Source organism: Geotrypetes seraphini, chromosome 1 (genome assembly GCF_902459505.1).
Source record: "Geotrypetes seraphini chromosome 1, aGeoSer1.1, whole genome shotgun sequence".
Classification (NCBI taxonomy): domain Eukaryota; kingdom Metazoa; phylum Chordata; class Amphibia; order Gymnophiona; family Dermophiidae; genus Geotrypetes; species Geotrypetes seraphini.
Window position 1 is genome coordinate 525,395,174 of NC_047084.1, and position 15,987 is coordinate 525,411,160.

Below are 15,987 nucleotides of genomic sequence, written 5' to 3' on the forward strand. Positions count from 1 at the left end.
GCCATAAGTTGTGAGGGGGGTTTCAGGGGAATTTCTGAGATGGAGGGGAGTGGGCCGGTGGCAGGAGGGAGTGGGCATATCTCCTGCCATAAGTTCGTCAGGTGGGAGAGGGGGGGTCAGGGGGAAGTTCAGCGGGGGAGGGAGTGGGCATCCCTCCTGCTATATTTAAGAGCGGCAGGGACGACTGGTAGCAGGAGGGAGTGGCCATCCCTCCTGCCATTTTTGGGGGTTGGGGGAGGGGGCATTGTTGGGAGGTTTTTTCCTTCTTTTTTTTATTGGGCAGATATTTTGCATGTGTAATGCACATAAAATATCTGTGCTATTTAAAAAAAAAAAAAAAAAATGCCTCCCGACAAAAGCCCTGATAGCAGTGACAGGAGGCTGCTTCTCCTGTTGCTACTATCAGAGCTCTGCACTGACTCAATCGCTCACTCAGTGATTGAGTCGGGGCGTTTGCACCTCTTTGCAAATCATTTACATACAAACTTGATAGTGAATCAATAGCTGTTTAAAAATTGGCCAGAGAATCAGCCAACAGCGATTTAGTCGCTATCTTTAGTGAATCTGGTTCCTAGTCTCTTACAGACATCCCTGTTTGATACCAACAGTTTTTGTGACTCGGAAATACCACTTAATTTACAATTCACAAAATGGATGCCCTAATGTTGTTTGGCTACTTGACCCGATCACTTAAGGATCGCAGAGCTGGAGTTGATCCAGTTCATTTAATTCTAATCTATCCTATAAACTACCGAACTACTGATCCCTTAACTATGCTAAACTTGATTTTATAGATTTGCAGTTAATTTACATGCTACTTAGTATAAGATTCTCAAATCTTGGCTCCTTTTCAGCTTAAATGTCCTATGGCTACTTCACCCATTTTCATATGTCCCTAACACTTTATGAACTTAATTTATTGTATCCTTTTTTAATAATTGGCTAACATAGTCTGAAATATCACCTTTATTTTTACAGATTACAACGTACTCCTGTCAAGCTCCAGTGTTTTGCTATAGATTCTGTAACTTCAGCTAAAGAGTCTCTGGGATATATTGTACTAGATCTAAGAACTGCTCAGGAACATAAACAGGTATTGAACATCAGGGGAATATATGACATGAAAAATCAATTTTTTGGTGAATCATAGAATTTGTTTTATAAATTGAGTACACAACTTTCTCAATGTTCAGTAAGGGCTGTTTCTTCTAAAATCCCTCTGTAGTCTGAATGGTAGGGTGTTGTGCATCTTTTGCAGCCAAATTCTGCAGAATTCTCAAATCAAGCTCTAGTCCCTCCTCCTGTCGTCATCTGTGGCACTCCCCTTGAAGGTCAGTTTTTTTGTTTCCTACAGCCAAACTGTAGGAGCTCATCTCTTCTGCTCGTGTTTTCCTAAATTCTAGTGTATTAATTTCATTTTGGCACGGGTCTTGCCCTGGTGCTGCAAATTTACCATGCGGGGATATCCTTTTGGCAGGAGATCGCCTTGCCACTGCAGTTAACTAGTTAACCCCTCTCCCCTCCCCCCCGACAGCCTGCATGTCAGATCGGGGCTTCGGGATCGGGAGCTGACTCTCCTTGGGTTCGTCCGCTAAGCGGTAAAGTGCAGGCTGCATGGTTCCATGGAGGCACACCTAGGATCAAGACTGGACTGTGTACCTTCACTGATTGATTTGGAGGTCTGGGGAGTCACTAACTGGGGTGTACGGACAGGTGAGGCAGTCAGAGGACTTGAAATCCAGTTTTCTCAGCTTCCTGAGGTACTGATCTCCTTGCATGCTGTGTTTGAGCTTGCCTACCTTTATTCCTATAGCAGCACATGCCACTGTGAGTAACTGTATGCACACTGGTTTGGCGATTTTGGGGGTACTAAAAAGCACAGTTACTTACCGTAACAGGTGTTATCCAGGGACAGCAGGCATATATTCTCACATGTGGGTGACGTCATCTACGGAGCCCCGATGCGGACAGCATTTCAAGCAAACTTGATTGAAGATTCAAGCTTGCTGGCTGCACCACGCATGTGTGCCTCCTGCTCCACTAGAGGGCGCATCCCCTCCTCGTGGTCTCCAGTTCACATATCCAGCAAAGAAGCCAACCCCAGGGAGGTGGGCGGGTTGTGAGAATATATGCCTGCTGTCCCTGGATAACACCTGTTACGGTAAGTAACTGTGCTTTATCCCAGGACAAGCAGGCATGATATTCTCACATGTGGGTGACCTCCAAGCTAACTGATAAGGGATGGAGGGAGGTTGGCAATTCAAGAAAATAGGTTACGTAAGACCGATTGGCCAAACCGGCCATCGCTCCTGGACAGTGTATCCAGGCAGTAGTGTGAGGTGAAAGTATGAACCGAAGACCACGTGGCAGCCTTGCAGATATCCTCGATAGGCGTGGACCTGAGGAAAGCTATCGAAGCTGCCATCGCTCGGACCTTATGTCCCGTGACTTGACCGTGCAGCACGAGGCCAGCCTGAGCGTAGCAGAAAGAAATACAAGCAGCTAACCAGTTGGACAGGGTGCGCTTGGAAACTGGGCGCCCCAACCTGTTGGGGTCGAAGGACAAAAACAACTGGGGGGCCGTCCGATGGGACTGGGTGCGTTGGAGGTAGAAGGCCAACGCCCGCTTGCAGTTGAGAGTGTGAAGCGCCACCTCTCCGGGATGAGAGTGGGGCTTGTGGAAGAACACAGGTAGAACAATGGACTGGTTGAGATGAAAATCAGACACCACCTTAGACAAAAACTTAGGGTGAGTGCGGAGGACCACCTTGTCATGGTGGAATACCGTGAAAGGTGGGTCCGCCACCAAAGGCCTGCAGCTCGCTAACCCTCCGAGCAGAAGTGAGAGCGAGTAGGAAGATCACTTTCCAAGTGAGGAACTTAAGATGACACTTATCCATAGGCTCAAATGGAGGTTTCATCAGTTGAGCTAGAACCACATTGAGATCCCAAACCACCGGAGGCGGTTTGAGGGGAGGATGAACATTCAGGAGCCCCTTCATGAAACGGGAAACTAAGGGATGGAGTGAAAGAGCCTTCCCTTCCAGGGGCTGGTGAAAGGCAGCAATGGCGCTGAGATGGACTCGAATGGAATTGGTCTTCAGGCCAGAGTGAGATAAATGGAGTAAATACTGCAGAACCAAGGACACAGGGACCGACACCGGGTCCTGGCGGTGAGAGGAGCACAAGGACAAGAATCTAGTCCACTTCTAAGAATAGCAGAATCTGGTCGAGACCTTCCGAGAAGCCTCCAACACTTCCCTGACCAACTGAGATACAGGGAAGGAAGTCAAGGGGAAAGAAACCAAGCAGTCAGATGAAGAGACTGAAGATTGAGATGTAACAGTGAACCCCGACTCTGAGATAGCAGAGAGGGAAAGACAGGCAGAAGCAGAGGTTCCCTGACACTGAGTTAAAGTAGTAGGGAGAACCAAGGCTGGCGGGGCCATCGAGGAGCGATCAAGATCAGAGTGGCCCTCAGAGATTTTAGATGGACCAGCGTCCTCAGAATCAGAGGAAACGGCAGGAACGCATAGAGGAACTTTCCCTCCCAATCTAGGAGGAAGGCATCGGCCTCGAGACGGTCCGGGGAGTATATCCTTGAACAGAAGAGAGGCAGTTTTTGATTGTCGGGGGAGGCGAACAGGTCTATCTGGGGAGTCCCCCACGTGTCGAACACCTGTCGCAGCACCTGAGAATGCAGGGACCACACGTGTGGCTGGAGGAGGCGGCTGAGCCTGTCCGCCAGGCAGTTTTGTTCCCCTTGAATGTAAACCGCTTGAAGGGAGATGTTTTGGGAGACAGCCCACTCCCAGAGCCGTAGAGCTTCTTGGCAGAGGGACCAGGACCCCGTCCCTCCTTGCTTGTTTACGTAGTACATCGCCACCTGGTTGTCCGTATGGACGAGAACCACCCGGTCGTGAAGCAGGTGTTGGAAGGCCACCGCGGCGAGGTAGATGGCCCGGAGTTCCAACACGTTGATGTGGCAGCGACGGTCCTCTGCGGACCACAGACCTTGAGTGCGGAGACCGTCCACATGAGCCCCCCAAGCGTACTCCGACGAGTCCATGGTTAGGACCTTGTGGTGTGGAGGGGCGAGAAAGAGCAAACCCTTGGAAAGATTCGAAGAGTCGGTCCACCAACTGAGCGATCTTCGCAAGGAAGGAGTCACTGTCACGTGGCGGTTGATCGGGTCCCGATCCTGTCGCCATTGTGATGCCAAAGTCCACTGTGGTAACCGCAGATGAAGGCGAGCAAGCGGGGTAACGTGGACTGTGGAGGCCATATGGCCGAGGAGCGTCATCATTTGTCGTGCCGAGACCGAGTTTGATCTCGAGACTTGTCGGCTCAGGTTTACCAATGCCTCCCGACGCTGAGGGGGGAGGAAGGGACGAAGGCGGACCGTGTCCAGCACGGCCCCGATGAATTGTAAGGACTGAGAGGGGCGTAGCTGGGATTTTGGGAAGTTTATCTCGAACCCCAGACACTGAAGGGAAGTGATAGTCTGTTGGGTCGCTGAGATAGCCCGCTCCCTGGTCGAGTCTTTGATCAACCAATCGTCCAGGTAGGGGAATACCTGCAGACCATGGGAGCGTAAGGCAGCCGCGACCACTACGAGGCACTTCGTGAAGACTCGGGGGGATGAGGACAGGCCGAAGGGGAGGACCCGATATTGCAGGTGAAGGTCTCCCACCTGAAAACGCAGGAACTTGCGGCAAGCAAGGTGCACCGGAACATGGGTGTAGGCCTCCTTCAGGTCGAGGGAGCAGAGCCAATCGCCCTCGCCAATCAAGGGGTAAAGAATCGGAAGTGAGAGCATCCGGAACTTTTCCCGTACTAGAAACTTGTTCAGGCGTCTCAAGTCTAGGATCGGGCGCAGGTCTCCCGTCTTCTTCGGTACCAGGAAGTAACGGGAGTAAAACCCTTGGCCCCTTTGATTTTGGGGGACCGGTTCCACCGCCCGCAGGCGGAGGAGGTCCTGTGACTCAGAGAGGAGGAGGGGCAACTGCGCTCGGTTTGGAGGGCACGCGCTCGGTGGACTGTCGGGGGGTACCTCTTGAAAGTTGAGCGAGTACCCTGATGAGATCACGCCAAGGACCCATGAGTCCGACGTGATGGCTTTCCAGTGAGGGTAGTAGGCCTGAAGGCGGCCCCCGATGGGGAGGGGGCTCGGTGGAGGTGCGGAGGGGGCCCGCCCCCGTCCGCTCATTCCGTCAAAAGGACGGAGATGGCTTCGCCGATGCCGTGGGCTGTGATTTTGGTGGAGCCCTAGAGTGAGCCTGGGGGCGTCGCGGCGGTGGTCTGGAAAAGGCCGGTGTGGACTTCTGGGGGTAGCGTCGAGGTAATCCCCGGAAGGGGCGAGAGGTCTGTGGTTTAGGGTTCTGTCGGACAAGAGACGCGAATGAGCGTTGTGTTCAGACAGCCGTTTCCTAGCAGCTTCGATGGTGTTGTCAAAAAGTTCCTTCCCAACGCAGGGGAGGTTGGCTAGTCGATCTTGCAGGTTGGGGTCCATATCGACGAGTCGTAGCCATGCCAGCCGGCGCATGGCCACCGCGAAGGTTGCGACCCTGGAAGATAGCTCGAAGCCTTCGTAAGCGGCGTGGAACAAGTGTAGCCTGAGATTGGAAAAATCCTCGAGGAGGAGGCCGAACTCTGTCTGGCGAGGGGTGGGTAAGCTCTCCGAGAAGGAGGCGAGCCACCCAATGAGGTGCTTCAGGTAGGAGGAAAAAGTGAAAGTGTAGTTCAGGACTCTGGCGGTCATCATAGAGTTCTGGTACAACCGCCGTCTGAATTTGTCCAATGTCCGGCCTTTGCGTCCAGGGGGGACCGCCGCGGACACCCTAGAGGGGTGAGCTTTCTTCAAAGATGATTCCACCAGCAGGGATTGGTGGGACAGCTGTGGTTGCTCAAACCCTGGGTGAGGTACCGTCCGGTACTTAGACTCCATTTTGGATGGGACCGCCGTCACCATGTAAGGAGTCTCGAGGTTCCTGATAAGGGTCTGCCCGAGTACCGGGTTCAGTGGTAGCCGGAGGGATTCTCGGGGCGGGGAAGGCATGTCCAGCTCCGCCAGGTATTCCTTGGAGTACCTTGAGTCAGATTGTAGGTCCAAGTCAAGGGCACGTCCCATGTCCTGGACGAACCTCGTAAAGGATGGTCGATGGGGTCCCGTAGCCCCTTGCGGTGACGGTGACCGAGACCGCCGTTTGGCTGAGAAGGAGGGAGAAGCCTCCCTCGAATAGCGGGGCTCTCTCTCGGATCCTCGGTCCGATACCGGAGATGCTCTGTGAAAGAGTTCCGGGGTCGAGGACCTGCATCGCCTCGAGGAGCCCCTCGGGGACGACGCCGGGGTTCTGGGGACCGACCGGTGCCTGGTCGGGGATCCCTCCCCGGACTCCCTCGGCGAAAGCCTAGGGCCTCGGGCCGGAGCTCCGGACCGAGGGGGAGTCAATAGGAGCTGTGGGTTGGTAAGAGACAGCTCGGTGACCCTTAGCGGCTCCCCCGATCGAGTCAAGGGGGTGCGCCCTCGTACCGGAGGGGAACTCCGGGCTTTCTTAGAGAGGGGTCTCGATTTTCGTTTTGAATGCTTCGAATGCCTCGGGGAGGAATCCGATGAAGAGGAGTGGCGACGAGACCGGCGCGGTTTTCCTCGAGGGGTCTCGGCGCGTTGCTCAGGCTGGTCCGGTGCATGCGAGGTCGAGGCCGAGGCCGGTTGAAGGTGAGCCATGGCAGCGGATAGCTCCGTTGTGATCATCGCTCGGAGCAGGTCCTGGAATACGGGCACGGACAGCATCGATGGCATGTCCAAGGCCACTGTGCTCTCCACCGGGGGCGATCTCGCTTCGGAGCATTCCCGAGGGGTGGAGGCACGTCCCGAGGTCTTCGGGGTTTTTGCCGGGGCCGTGGGTAAGGAGTTTCCACTCTGTGCGGCCATTGTCCCCGAGGTTGGCTTCTTTGACGATGTGGAACCTGAGGAAGGAAGTGGGGACTTACCCGGGGCAGAGGACTTATGAGAGCTCGAGGTCTTCGAGGTCGAGTCCCGAGGCGGGGTCGATGTACTCGAGGTCGAGATCGAGGCCGGGGCTGAGGCCGGGGCCGATCTCGAGGCCGAGGTCGAGGGTTGATCGGTAGCGAATAGCTCTGCCATGCGGGCCCGTCGTCGGCGGAGCGCCCGCTGTTGAAAAGTTGCACACCGGGGGCAAGTTTCCGTTGGATGGTCGGCCCCCAGGCAAAGGATGCACCAGCGATGCGGGTCTGTGAGAGATAGAAGACGCTCGCACCCGGTGCACTTTTTAAAGCCCGTAATGGGCCGGGACATCCAGGCGGCCGCGGCCAATCAGGCCTCGCGGTCGCGGCGATCCGGGAGCCCCCGGATCGTGAGAAAAAGGCGCGAAAAGCACTCTGAGCAGGAAAAAGAAATTTTTTGTTATGCACAGCGACTTTTACGACAAAAACAAAAGAAAATAATAATAAATCGCGGTGCAAGAAGGCACTAGGGCAGCGCTAAGAAAAAACGTGTCTTTTTAGCACAGCGGAAAAAATCGAACTGGAGACCACGAGGAGGGGATGCGCCCTCTAGTGGAGCAGGAGGCACACATGCGTGGTGCAGCCAGCAAGCTTGAATCTTCAATCAAGTTTGCTTGAAATGCTGTCCGCATTGGGGCTCCGTAGATGACGTCACCCACATGTGAGAATATCATGCCTGCTTGTCCTGGGATAAAGGGGTTTTTAGGTAGTTTCCCTGCATGTGCCCTAACCCTCCCAACCTATAAAAACGCAAAATTGCCATTTTTACGGGTTCCCTGTGTTTGTTTGTTTTGGGGGGTTTTCCCCCCCCCCCGGGCTATTTTAGGGCAAAATCGGCATCCACGGTGGTCATCTTGGATTTTCTTTAAAAGTTTCAAAAGTGTATATTTTTTGTGTTTAAGAGCTTCGTTTTCCCTCCAAACTTGATAGATGGCCTCCTCAGGACATGATGACATGGATTCATGCCTTGTTTGCGTCGGATGGCTGGTGGATTCGCGACCCATGAGCCGCGGCCCATGAGGGAGGCGAGGCGTTCGCAGATTCCGTGCTTCCTTCTTCCGGAGAGGCCCCCCTTGCCTCCAATTCTCCCGGCAATGTGAAAGGCACGTCCATTGACCCTAAAAAGGGTAAGGAAGATGCTTTGGCGAAACGCAAGCGCAGCTCAGGGGACATATCCCATAAATCTTCCAAGTACTCTAGATCAGATGCTCATAGAGTGGCTTTCACCGCCGGAGATTTCTTTCCCCCCGGAATTTGTGAATATGATGTATCGGGCTTACTTGGTTAAAAAGTCCATGCCTGTGACTTCAACCCAGAATCCAGCTCCACAGATGGGCTCTTCTCGGCCACTGAATTCCAGCATGTTTCTGTGTTTTTTTTTCTGGGACCCCGGAGAGCAGACAGGTGATCCCTGCCATCCCTTCTGCTTCTCTTTCCATCCTGCTGCTGCCGCAGGTTCCTCGGCAGCGTCAGCCAATGTTGCTAACCTAGCGGATCTTCATGATCAAGAGGTGGGTGGGGTCCGTGATCTTGTGGATGATCCATCAATGCGCAGATAGTTTTAGACAAACCATCTTGCGGATATTATTGCTGAATCCTTGCGGAAGTTGAACCTGAATTCGGATCAACCCGCTCAAGCGGAATGCTCACTGATAAGTGACCAATGTCCGCTCTCTGCCTCCTTCCCGGACAATCTAGATCTGGCCAGGATTCTGTCAGAAGTTTGGGAGTCCCAGGAGGGTCCCCTCAAAAGTGCTAGAGCCATGGCGAGGCTGTATCCCATGGCTCCTGGGTTTTCCAAACATATAGCTCCACTGAAGGTGGATTTGGCGATGACCGGCACAGGTCACAAAGTGCACTTCTCTACCCTCTGATGGAGGGGTGGTCCTGAAGGATGTTTAGGACAGGTGGGTGGATTTTATCCTCAATCACCTTTTTGATTCTGTGGTGGCAGGAGTTAGGGCAACAGCGGCCCCCCCCCCATAATAACCTGTTTTCACCAGTGTTTCCCATTTTTCACCCCTCCCCCCCCATTTATTTTAATGGTTAATTGCCGCACGAGTTTTGTCGCCAGTGTAACGTAGCGCATGCGCTTTGCCTCACATGCTGTGCTGCGCAGACGTACTGGGATTTTCCCCTGTTGGGCGGATGGAGAGTGGTGGGAAAGAGAAAACCCACTGGAAAACAACAGTTATTATTAGCTCCTCTCTGCGTAGGTGTGACTGGAGGGCTGGGGGGAGAAGCGGTCTGCCCTGGGTGCTCCAAGGCCTGGCATCATGAACTTCTTTGGGCAGCGTTTATAATTCACTGCTGTTGCTGGCTTCGGGCCTTCCTCTCTGCCGGGTCCTGCCTACTTCCTGTTTCCATGAAGGCAGGACTCGACAGCGAAGAAGGCCCGAAGCCGGCAACAGCAGCAAATTGGGAACGCTGTTGCTGCTCGAAGAAGTTCATGACGCCAGGCCTTGGAGCACCGGCTTAGGGGCTGCACTGCCGATCGGGGACGGGGTGACAGATGGAGGAAAGGGAGCAGATGGGGAGAAAATTGCTGCCCCCAACTGGAGGGAGAAAGAGAGAGAGAAGGAAGATGAGGGAAGGGAGGGAGGAAGAGATGCCAAGGGAGGGAGAGAGGAAGAATTGCCAGGGCATGGAGGGAAGAGAGGGAGGGAGGAAGAGATGCCAGGGCACGGAGGGAAAGAGGAAGGTATGCCAGACCAAGGGAAAAGGAAGGAGGAGATATCATAGCATGGAGGGGGAGGGAGAGATGGAAGAAAAGGAGAGCGATGCCAGGGAATCAGGGAAGGGAAGATGCCAGACTGTGGAGTGAGGAAACGAGAAGAGAGAGATGTCAGAGCACAATGCAGTCTCAAATCCACAAAATCATCCAAAGAGCATTCTTCACAATGCATAACCTAAGAAAAATAAGAAAATTCTTCAACAAAGATCAATACAAGATATTAGTACAATCCCTAGTACTAAATATTGTAGATTACTGCAACAGCCTCTACCTATCATGCCCAAACTACATGATAAAACAACTACAGACTGTTCAGAACACGGCCCTCAGACTCATCTACTCCCTCGGCAAATATGACCACATCACCAACGCATACCTAGACTCACACTGGCTACCAATAAAAGCAAGATCCCAGTTCAAATTCTACTGTCTACTATACAAAGTAATACACGGAACAGCACCCAGCTACATAAACAACAGACTACACCGTAACCTCTCACACAGATTAAGGAGAACTCAGAGCCTATTCATTTACCCCCCTCTCAATGGAACACGACGAAAAAAACTATACGACAGCCTTTTATCGACACAGGCAGCAAAGATCGATACTACCATCTCCAATCTACTGATCAAATCAATAGACATTAAAGTATTCCGAAAAGAAATCAAAACTCATCTCTTCAAAAAACACTTCCCATCATCATAACCTCACAATAGTATTAGAAAATACTCTCACGACCACCACCACCACCACCACCACCATAGCAACACTTCTGAATCCTGACTGTATTATTTCTATTCATCAAAACAACCTATCACTATCTACTATTTGCTTTCAATTTCTCCTGGAAATGTCCAGACTAACAATTGTAACTTGACACATTCTTGATTCTATGTACTGCAATGCTACTGGAAATGTCCAGTCTTCTAATTTGTAATCCGCTTAGAACCGCAAGGCACAAGCGGAATAGAAATCACTAATGTAATGTAATGTAATGTAGTGACAGAGAAAGAAAAATGGAGAGGTGGCAGAGTTGAAATCAATCATGTACAAAGGAGAGAAGATAGACAGTGGAAGGAGCATTGAAAGAGGGAAGATGCCATATGGAATGGAGAAAGAGGGGACAGTGGATGGAAGGGGCTGATGCTGCATGAAAGACAGAGAGAGGACAAATGCTGGCTAGAATGAAGAGAGGGAAGACAAGATGATTAAAGCAGAAATGACAAAAGGTAGAAAAAGATTTTTTTTGTTGCTTTAGAATAAAATAGTATTGTAGTTGTATAAAACTTTTTTATAAGCAGAAAATAAGGTAATCTTTTTATGGGACTAATTTTAATACACTTTTTACTAACTTTTAGAGACCAAAACCCCTTTCTCAGGTCAGAACAGTATAATGTAACAGCAGTATACTATATTGACCTGAAGAAGGAGGCTATGGCCTCTGAAAGTTAATTGAAAAATGGATTAGTCCACTAAAATGGTATATTCTTATTTTCAATTTTTGTTTTATTCCTATTTGTTAATTTGTAACGTGGTGATTGTCAGTATTTTCTGTTTAAATTCTTTATTCATTTTCAATCTTACATCAAGTGTATAAATAACAAAGCATTAAAATTGAAAATATCACTATATCAGTATTTTCAAATTTACATCTGCTATATTTATATTTTGTAGAGTATTAGGGGGTTGTGTGTCATTGTTTCTGTGATGTTTTACTATATGCAGTTTGGCTTTTTGGTTGTTCAGTTTAACCTTTATCTACATATTTCTATTTTTAGTTTGTGATTTCTTATTCCATACTAGGTGAGGGTGGTTCTGTGTTCTGTGTTTATGAAAGACATGGTTTTCTATTAGCGTTGACTAGCCTTGTTTGGCGAAATGCATTGTTCATGGTTTTTTGGGAGCACCTTGAATAAACCTGATTTGAATCTCCTTATTTTCTGCTGATCTTCTTTTGTTTCATGTTGGATTCTTTGGTGGACTGTTTGCCTTGTTGTTTCGTTACAAGTTAACATACATGGAGTGGAACGTACTGGAGGAGTTACAGCTTTGGTTGTTTATACATACATATGGGTTATAGTTGGTTCACATAGAGCAGGGCTGCCTAATTCCGGTCCTCGAGATCTACTGGCAGGCCAAGTTTTCAGGATATCTACAATGAATATGCATATGAGAGATTTACCTACACTGCCTTCTTGATATGCAAATCTCTTTCATGCATGTTCATTGTGGATATCCTGAAAACCTGGCTTGCCAGGAGATCTTGAGGACCGAATTGGGCAGCCCTGTCGTAGAGTGAGGCAGTTGAGAGGCGCTGTAAACTTGGTTATTAATGTAGACTTATATTTCGGATAGTATTACTGCTTTACAATATATTTGAACACTTTTATATATGCATGGAAAGGGTTCAGAGTTAAAGTCCTGGGTAAGTAGGAAAGAAAGGAGATTTGTTCAGAGATGTTTGGGGGTTGCATAGAAGAAAAACTGTGCACTGGTATGCTAATCTTTGTTTTGAATTTAAAAAAAAAAAAAAAATACAAGTGGAAATAAAGAAGTAAATAAGGAAACAGATAAATGGGGATAGGGTGGGGCAGGGCCAGGGGGGCCCAGTGTACTTGTGTGCCTAGGGGCCCTCGAAGAATTAATCCTACCCTGGTTTCGTGCTGAGTCCTACCCCCACCTTCCTCCACCATCCCATAATTTTGTAGAGGTGCCTCCCTGGTTGGTCAGCCCTCCAGCTTTGAAAGCCGTGGAGTCTGTTCTGACTAAGTGAAAAAAAAAAATAAATCCTGAGGTGTGCCGGTCTAAATGGCTCAATTCACTTTAAAACTGCCATTTGTATTATTTTTCTCATCTAACTGGCACTTTTATTACAGCTAAGGTGTTTTTCAGCACAATGAGCACTCGACGTCTTCCCAGGTGCGGCCCCATACAGCAGCGGTTTTGCCCCCCTCTACTCCTCTCTCATCCAAGCACCTGAGGGTCTCTTGGGATGAGGATTTTTGCCCAGAGGAGCAAGATGGTATTGATGTGGACCTGGACCTTTGGGGAGATTTCCAGGATCCTCTTAGGGAACGGATTCCACCAGCGAGGGGTTCGAGCATCCCCCTGCTGGTGAGGATGCATTTGGTGCGCATTTTTTAGCGGGAAGAGCTTCACAAGTTAATTCTTCAGGTCACCTCGGTTTTGCACTTTGAAGACACCGTGTCGGAGCCCCCGTGTATGGTGGACCCCTTGTTTAAGGGGATCCGCTCTGCTTCCTGCTCTTTTCCTATGCATCTGGATATTTGGGACATTATGCTCACACAGTGGCAAGTGCGGGAAGCTCCTTTTCACTTTGCGCGCTCTGTGGCCTGCCTGTATCCCATTCCTGAAGGGGATAGGGATATTCTGAAGTCGCCTGTGATGGACACGGTGGTCTCATACTGTGCCTGTTGAGGGTGGTGCGTCCTTGAAGACCGTGAGGATTGTAAGTTGGAGTCCCTCCTTAAACAGAGTTTTGATGTGACAGCTCTGGTGGTCCAGGCGGTGATATGTGGCGGGCTGGTTGTTCGAGTGTGTTTTCGCTGGGTTGAGCATGTGCTTGACAGTAAATATGAGGATTGGGAATTGCTAAAGCCCGACGTGGCAAAGATTGAATTGGGTGCTTCTTATCTTTCAGATGCCATGTATGACCTCTTGTGAGCTTCTGCTAAGTCATTGGTTTTTGGAGTGGCAGCACGCCGTACTGGTAGCTCCAGGCAGTGCTGCTCATGGATGCCAGTATTCTCAGTTGGGAAGCTCAGTGTCTAGGTCACTCAGCTCAGGGCACCTGGTACATGGAGGAGGCTTCTTGGTCGATCAATGTCTTAGAGACCAGAGCCATCCATCTGGCTGTTAGCCTTCCAGCCCTTTTTGATGGGCAAGTCAGTCAGGGTTCTTTCGAACAATGCCACGACGGTGATCTATGTCACTCATCAGGGGTGCACCAGAAGCACTTTGGCGGCGGCTCTGCTCATGGTCTGTTCGGAGTCTCATCTTCAAGGCATTTCAGCCTCCCACATAGCCGGAGTGGAGAATGTTTGAGCGGACTTTCTCAGTTGTCACGTGTTAGATCCCGGAGATTGCCTATGCCCCGTGGCCTTTCAGTTGATAGTCAGCTTTGCGATCAGCCCCTCATGGACATGATGGCCACAAGTGTCAACTCCAAAACATCCGTTTCTTCAGTCTCCACAGGGACAATCAGGCTGGATGCTTTGGTTTAATCATGGCCAACAGAGGGGCTGTTGTATGTGTTCCCTCTGTGGCCATTAGTGGGCAGAGTTCTTTTCCACATAGTTCGACATCCAGGCCTTGTGGTTCTGGTGGCTCGGATTGGTCCAGGCGACCGTGGTATGCAGATTTGGTGTGGCATCTGATAACGAATCCTCTGCCTCTATTGGACGACCATTCCAATGTTCAATCCGGGTCCCTTCTGTCTTACGGCATGGCTCTTGAAAGGGATCGTCTAGGTAAGAAGGGGTATTCAGATAAAGTGATCTCAACTCTCTTGGGGTCCCGGAGGCTTTCTACTTCTTGGGCTTATGTGAGGGTTTGGCGTCTATTTGAGGAGTGGTGTGATATGTGTGGAGTGGTCTCTTTTCGCGCTTCCTTGCCTGCCATCTTAGATTTCTTGCAGGATGGCCTGGACAGGGGACTGGCTTGGTCTTCTCTCCAGGTTCATCTTGCAGCCTTGTCAGCCTTTCGTGGGTTGTTGAAAGGTCAGCGTTTGATTGCCATTCCTGATGTGATTTGCTTCTTGTGGGCAGCCAAATTGCTCAAGCCTCCCTTGCGGCCCTATGTTACATCTTGGGATGTGAATCTGGTTCTGTCTGTTCTAGTGTGCCCACCTTTTGAACCATTGGGCGACTGCTCTTTGAAGGACCTTACTCTTAAAGCAGTCTTCTTGGTGGCCATAACTTCTGTTAGATGTGTTTCTGAGCTTCAGGCTTTCTCTTGTAAGGCTCCCTTCTTTGAGTTTTCTAGGGAGCGGCTTGTTCCTTCTTTTCTGCCAAAGGTAGTTTCTCCTTTTCATGTTAATCAGGTTGTGGTTCTCCCGGTGTTGGGTAGCCGGGAGGGCTCTTCCGAGCAGAGACAATTGTACAAGTTGGATGTCAGTTGGGTCCTTCGTTTTTATGTGCAGAGGAGATCAGGAAATCAGATCATCTATTTGTCTTACTAGCGGGTCCTCGTATGGGGGATGGCACTTCTAAGGCTACTATTGTGCATTGGATTAAGGAGACTATTACTTCTGCTTAACTTCTGAAGAAAAAGTCTGTCCAAGAGTTTCTCAAGGCTCATTCCACTCAGGGTCAGGCAGCTTCTTGGGCTGAGTCTTCTCTAGTGCCTCCAGTGGATATTTGCAAGGCTGCAGTTTGGTCATATCTGCATTCCTTTGTCAGACACTATCGTGTGGATGTTCAAATGCGTTGGGACGCGGTATTCGGTGAACGTGTTCTGGTGTCAGCCCTTCAGGGGTCCTACCCTTAATGAGTACTGCTTTGGTACATCTCATTTGTAAGGACTATACCAGTCTACCAGGCGCTGCAGAAGGAGAAATTAGGTTTCTTACCTGCTAATTTTCTTTCTGTTAGCCTGTAGACTGGTATAGTCCCCCACCCTGTCTGTCTTTGTGCGGTGATTGCTGGTTTTTGTTTTGCCTGCATGCAGATTTTGGGGGGTTTTCTGCGGGTTCTAGAATTTTTCTAGGGCCGGGGAGAATTAAGAACAGCGGCTGTGGCTCAACTGGCTTAGCTGGTGAGCTGTGGGGATATTTTCTATACCAAGGTTTAGTTCTACACATGTTCTAACAATTGTTTACCAGTGTTTGTTGTTTTTAACACTCCTGTTTGGAGTGTTTTACTGTTTTCAATTGGCCTTTCTTAGGTTCTGCTTGGCTATTCGGCAGACTGGATTGCAAAAGGGAAACTATCCTGATATACAAGTTTGTTCTCAGTCTCTAACTGCTGGTAGCAGTGAGGTATATAACCCATTCGTAAGGACTATACCAGTCTTCAGGCTAACAGAAAGAAAATTAGCAGGTAAGAACCTAATTTCTCCTTATTATTGTGTTACCCAGTTTGCTAGTCTTCCTAATGTCCATTTATCCTGGTCCGATGGACAGTCATACACTCCTATCACTTTTCTTCCTTAAACATGGAATTTCTACCCATAGGGATTCCAAGGTGTTTTTCTGCTCCTGTAGAAT

General features: G+C 49.8%; 1 protein-coding gene across 1 annotated transcript in view; it reads left to right on the top strand.

Annotated features, from left to right (window-relative positions):
- CEP120 (centrosomal protein 120) overlaps window positions 1-15,987 on the top strand; it is a 247,075-nt gene that overhangs the window by 15,344 nt on the left and 215,744 nt on the right. Inside the window, exon 3 of the mRNA XM_033929005.1 lies at window positions 979-1,093. Within this exon, the coding sequence (XP_033784896.1) occupies window positions 979-1,093 (115 nt within the window). The remainder of the gene's footprint in view (window positions 1-978; window positions 1,094-15,987) is intronic.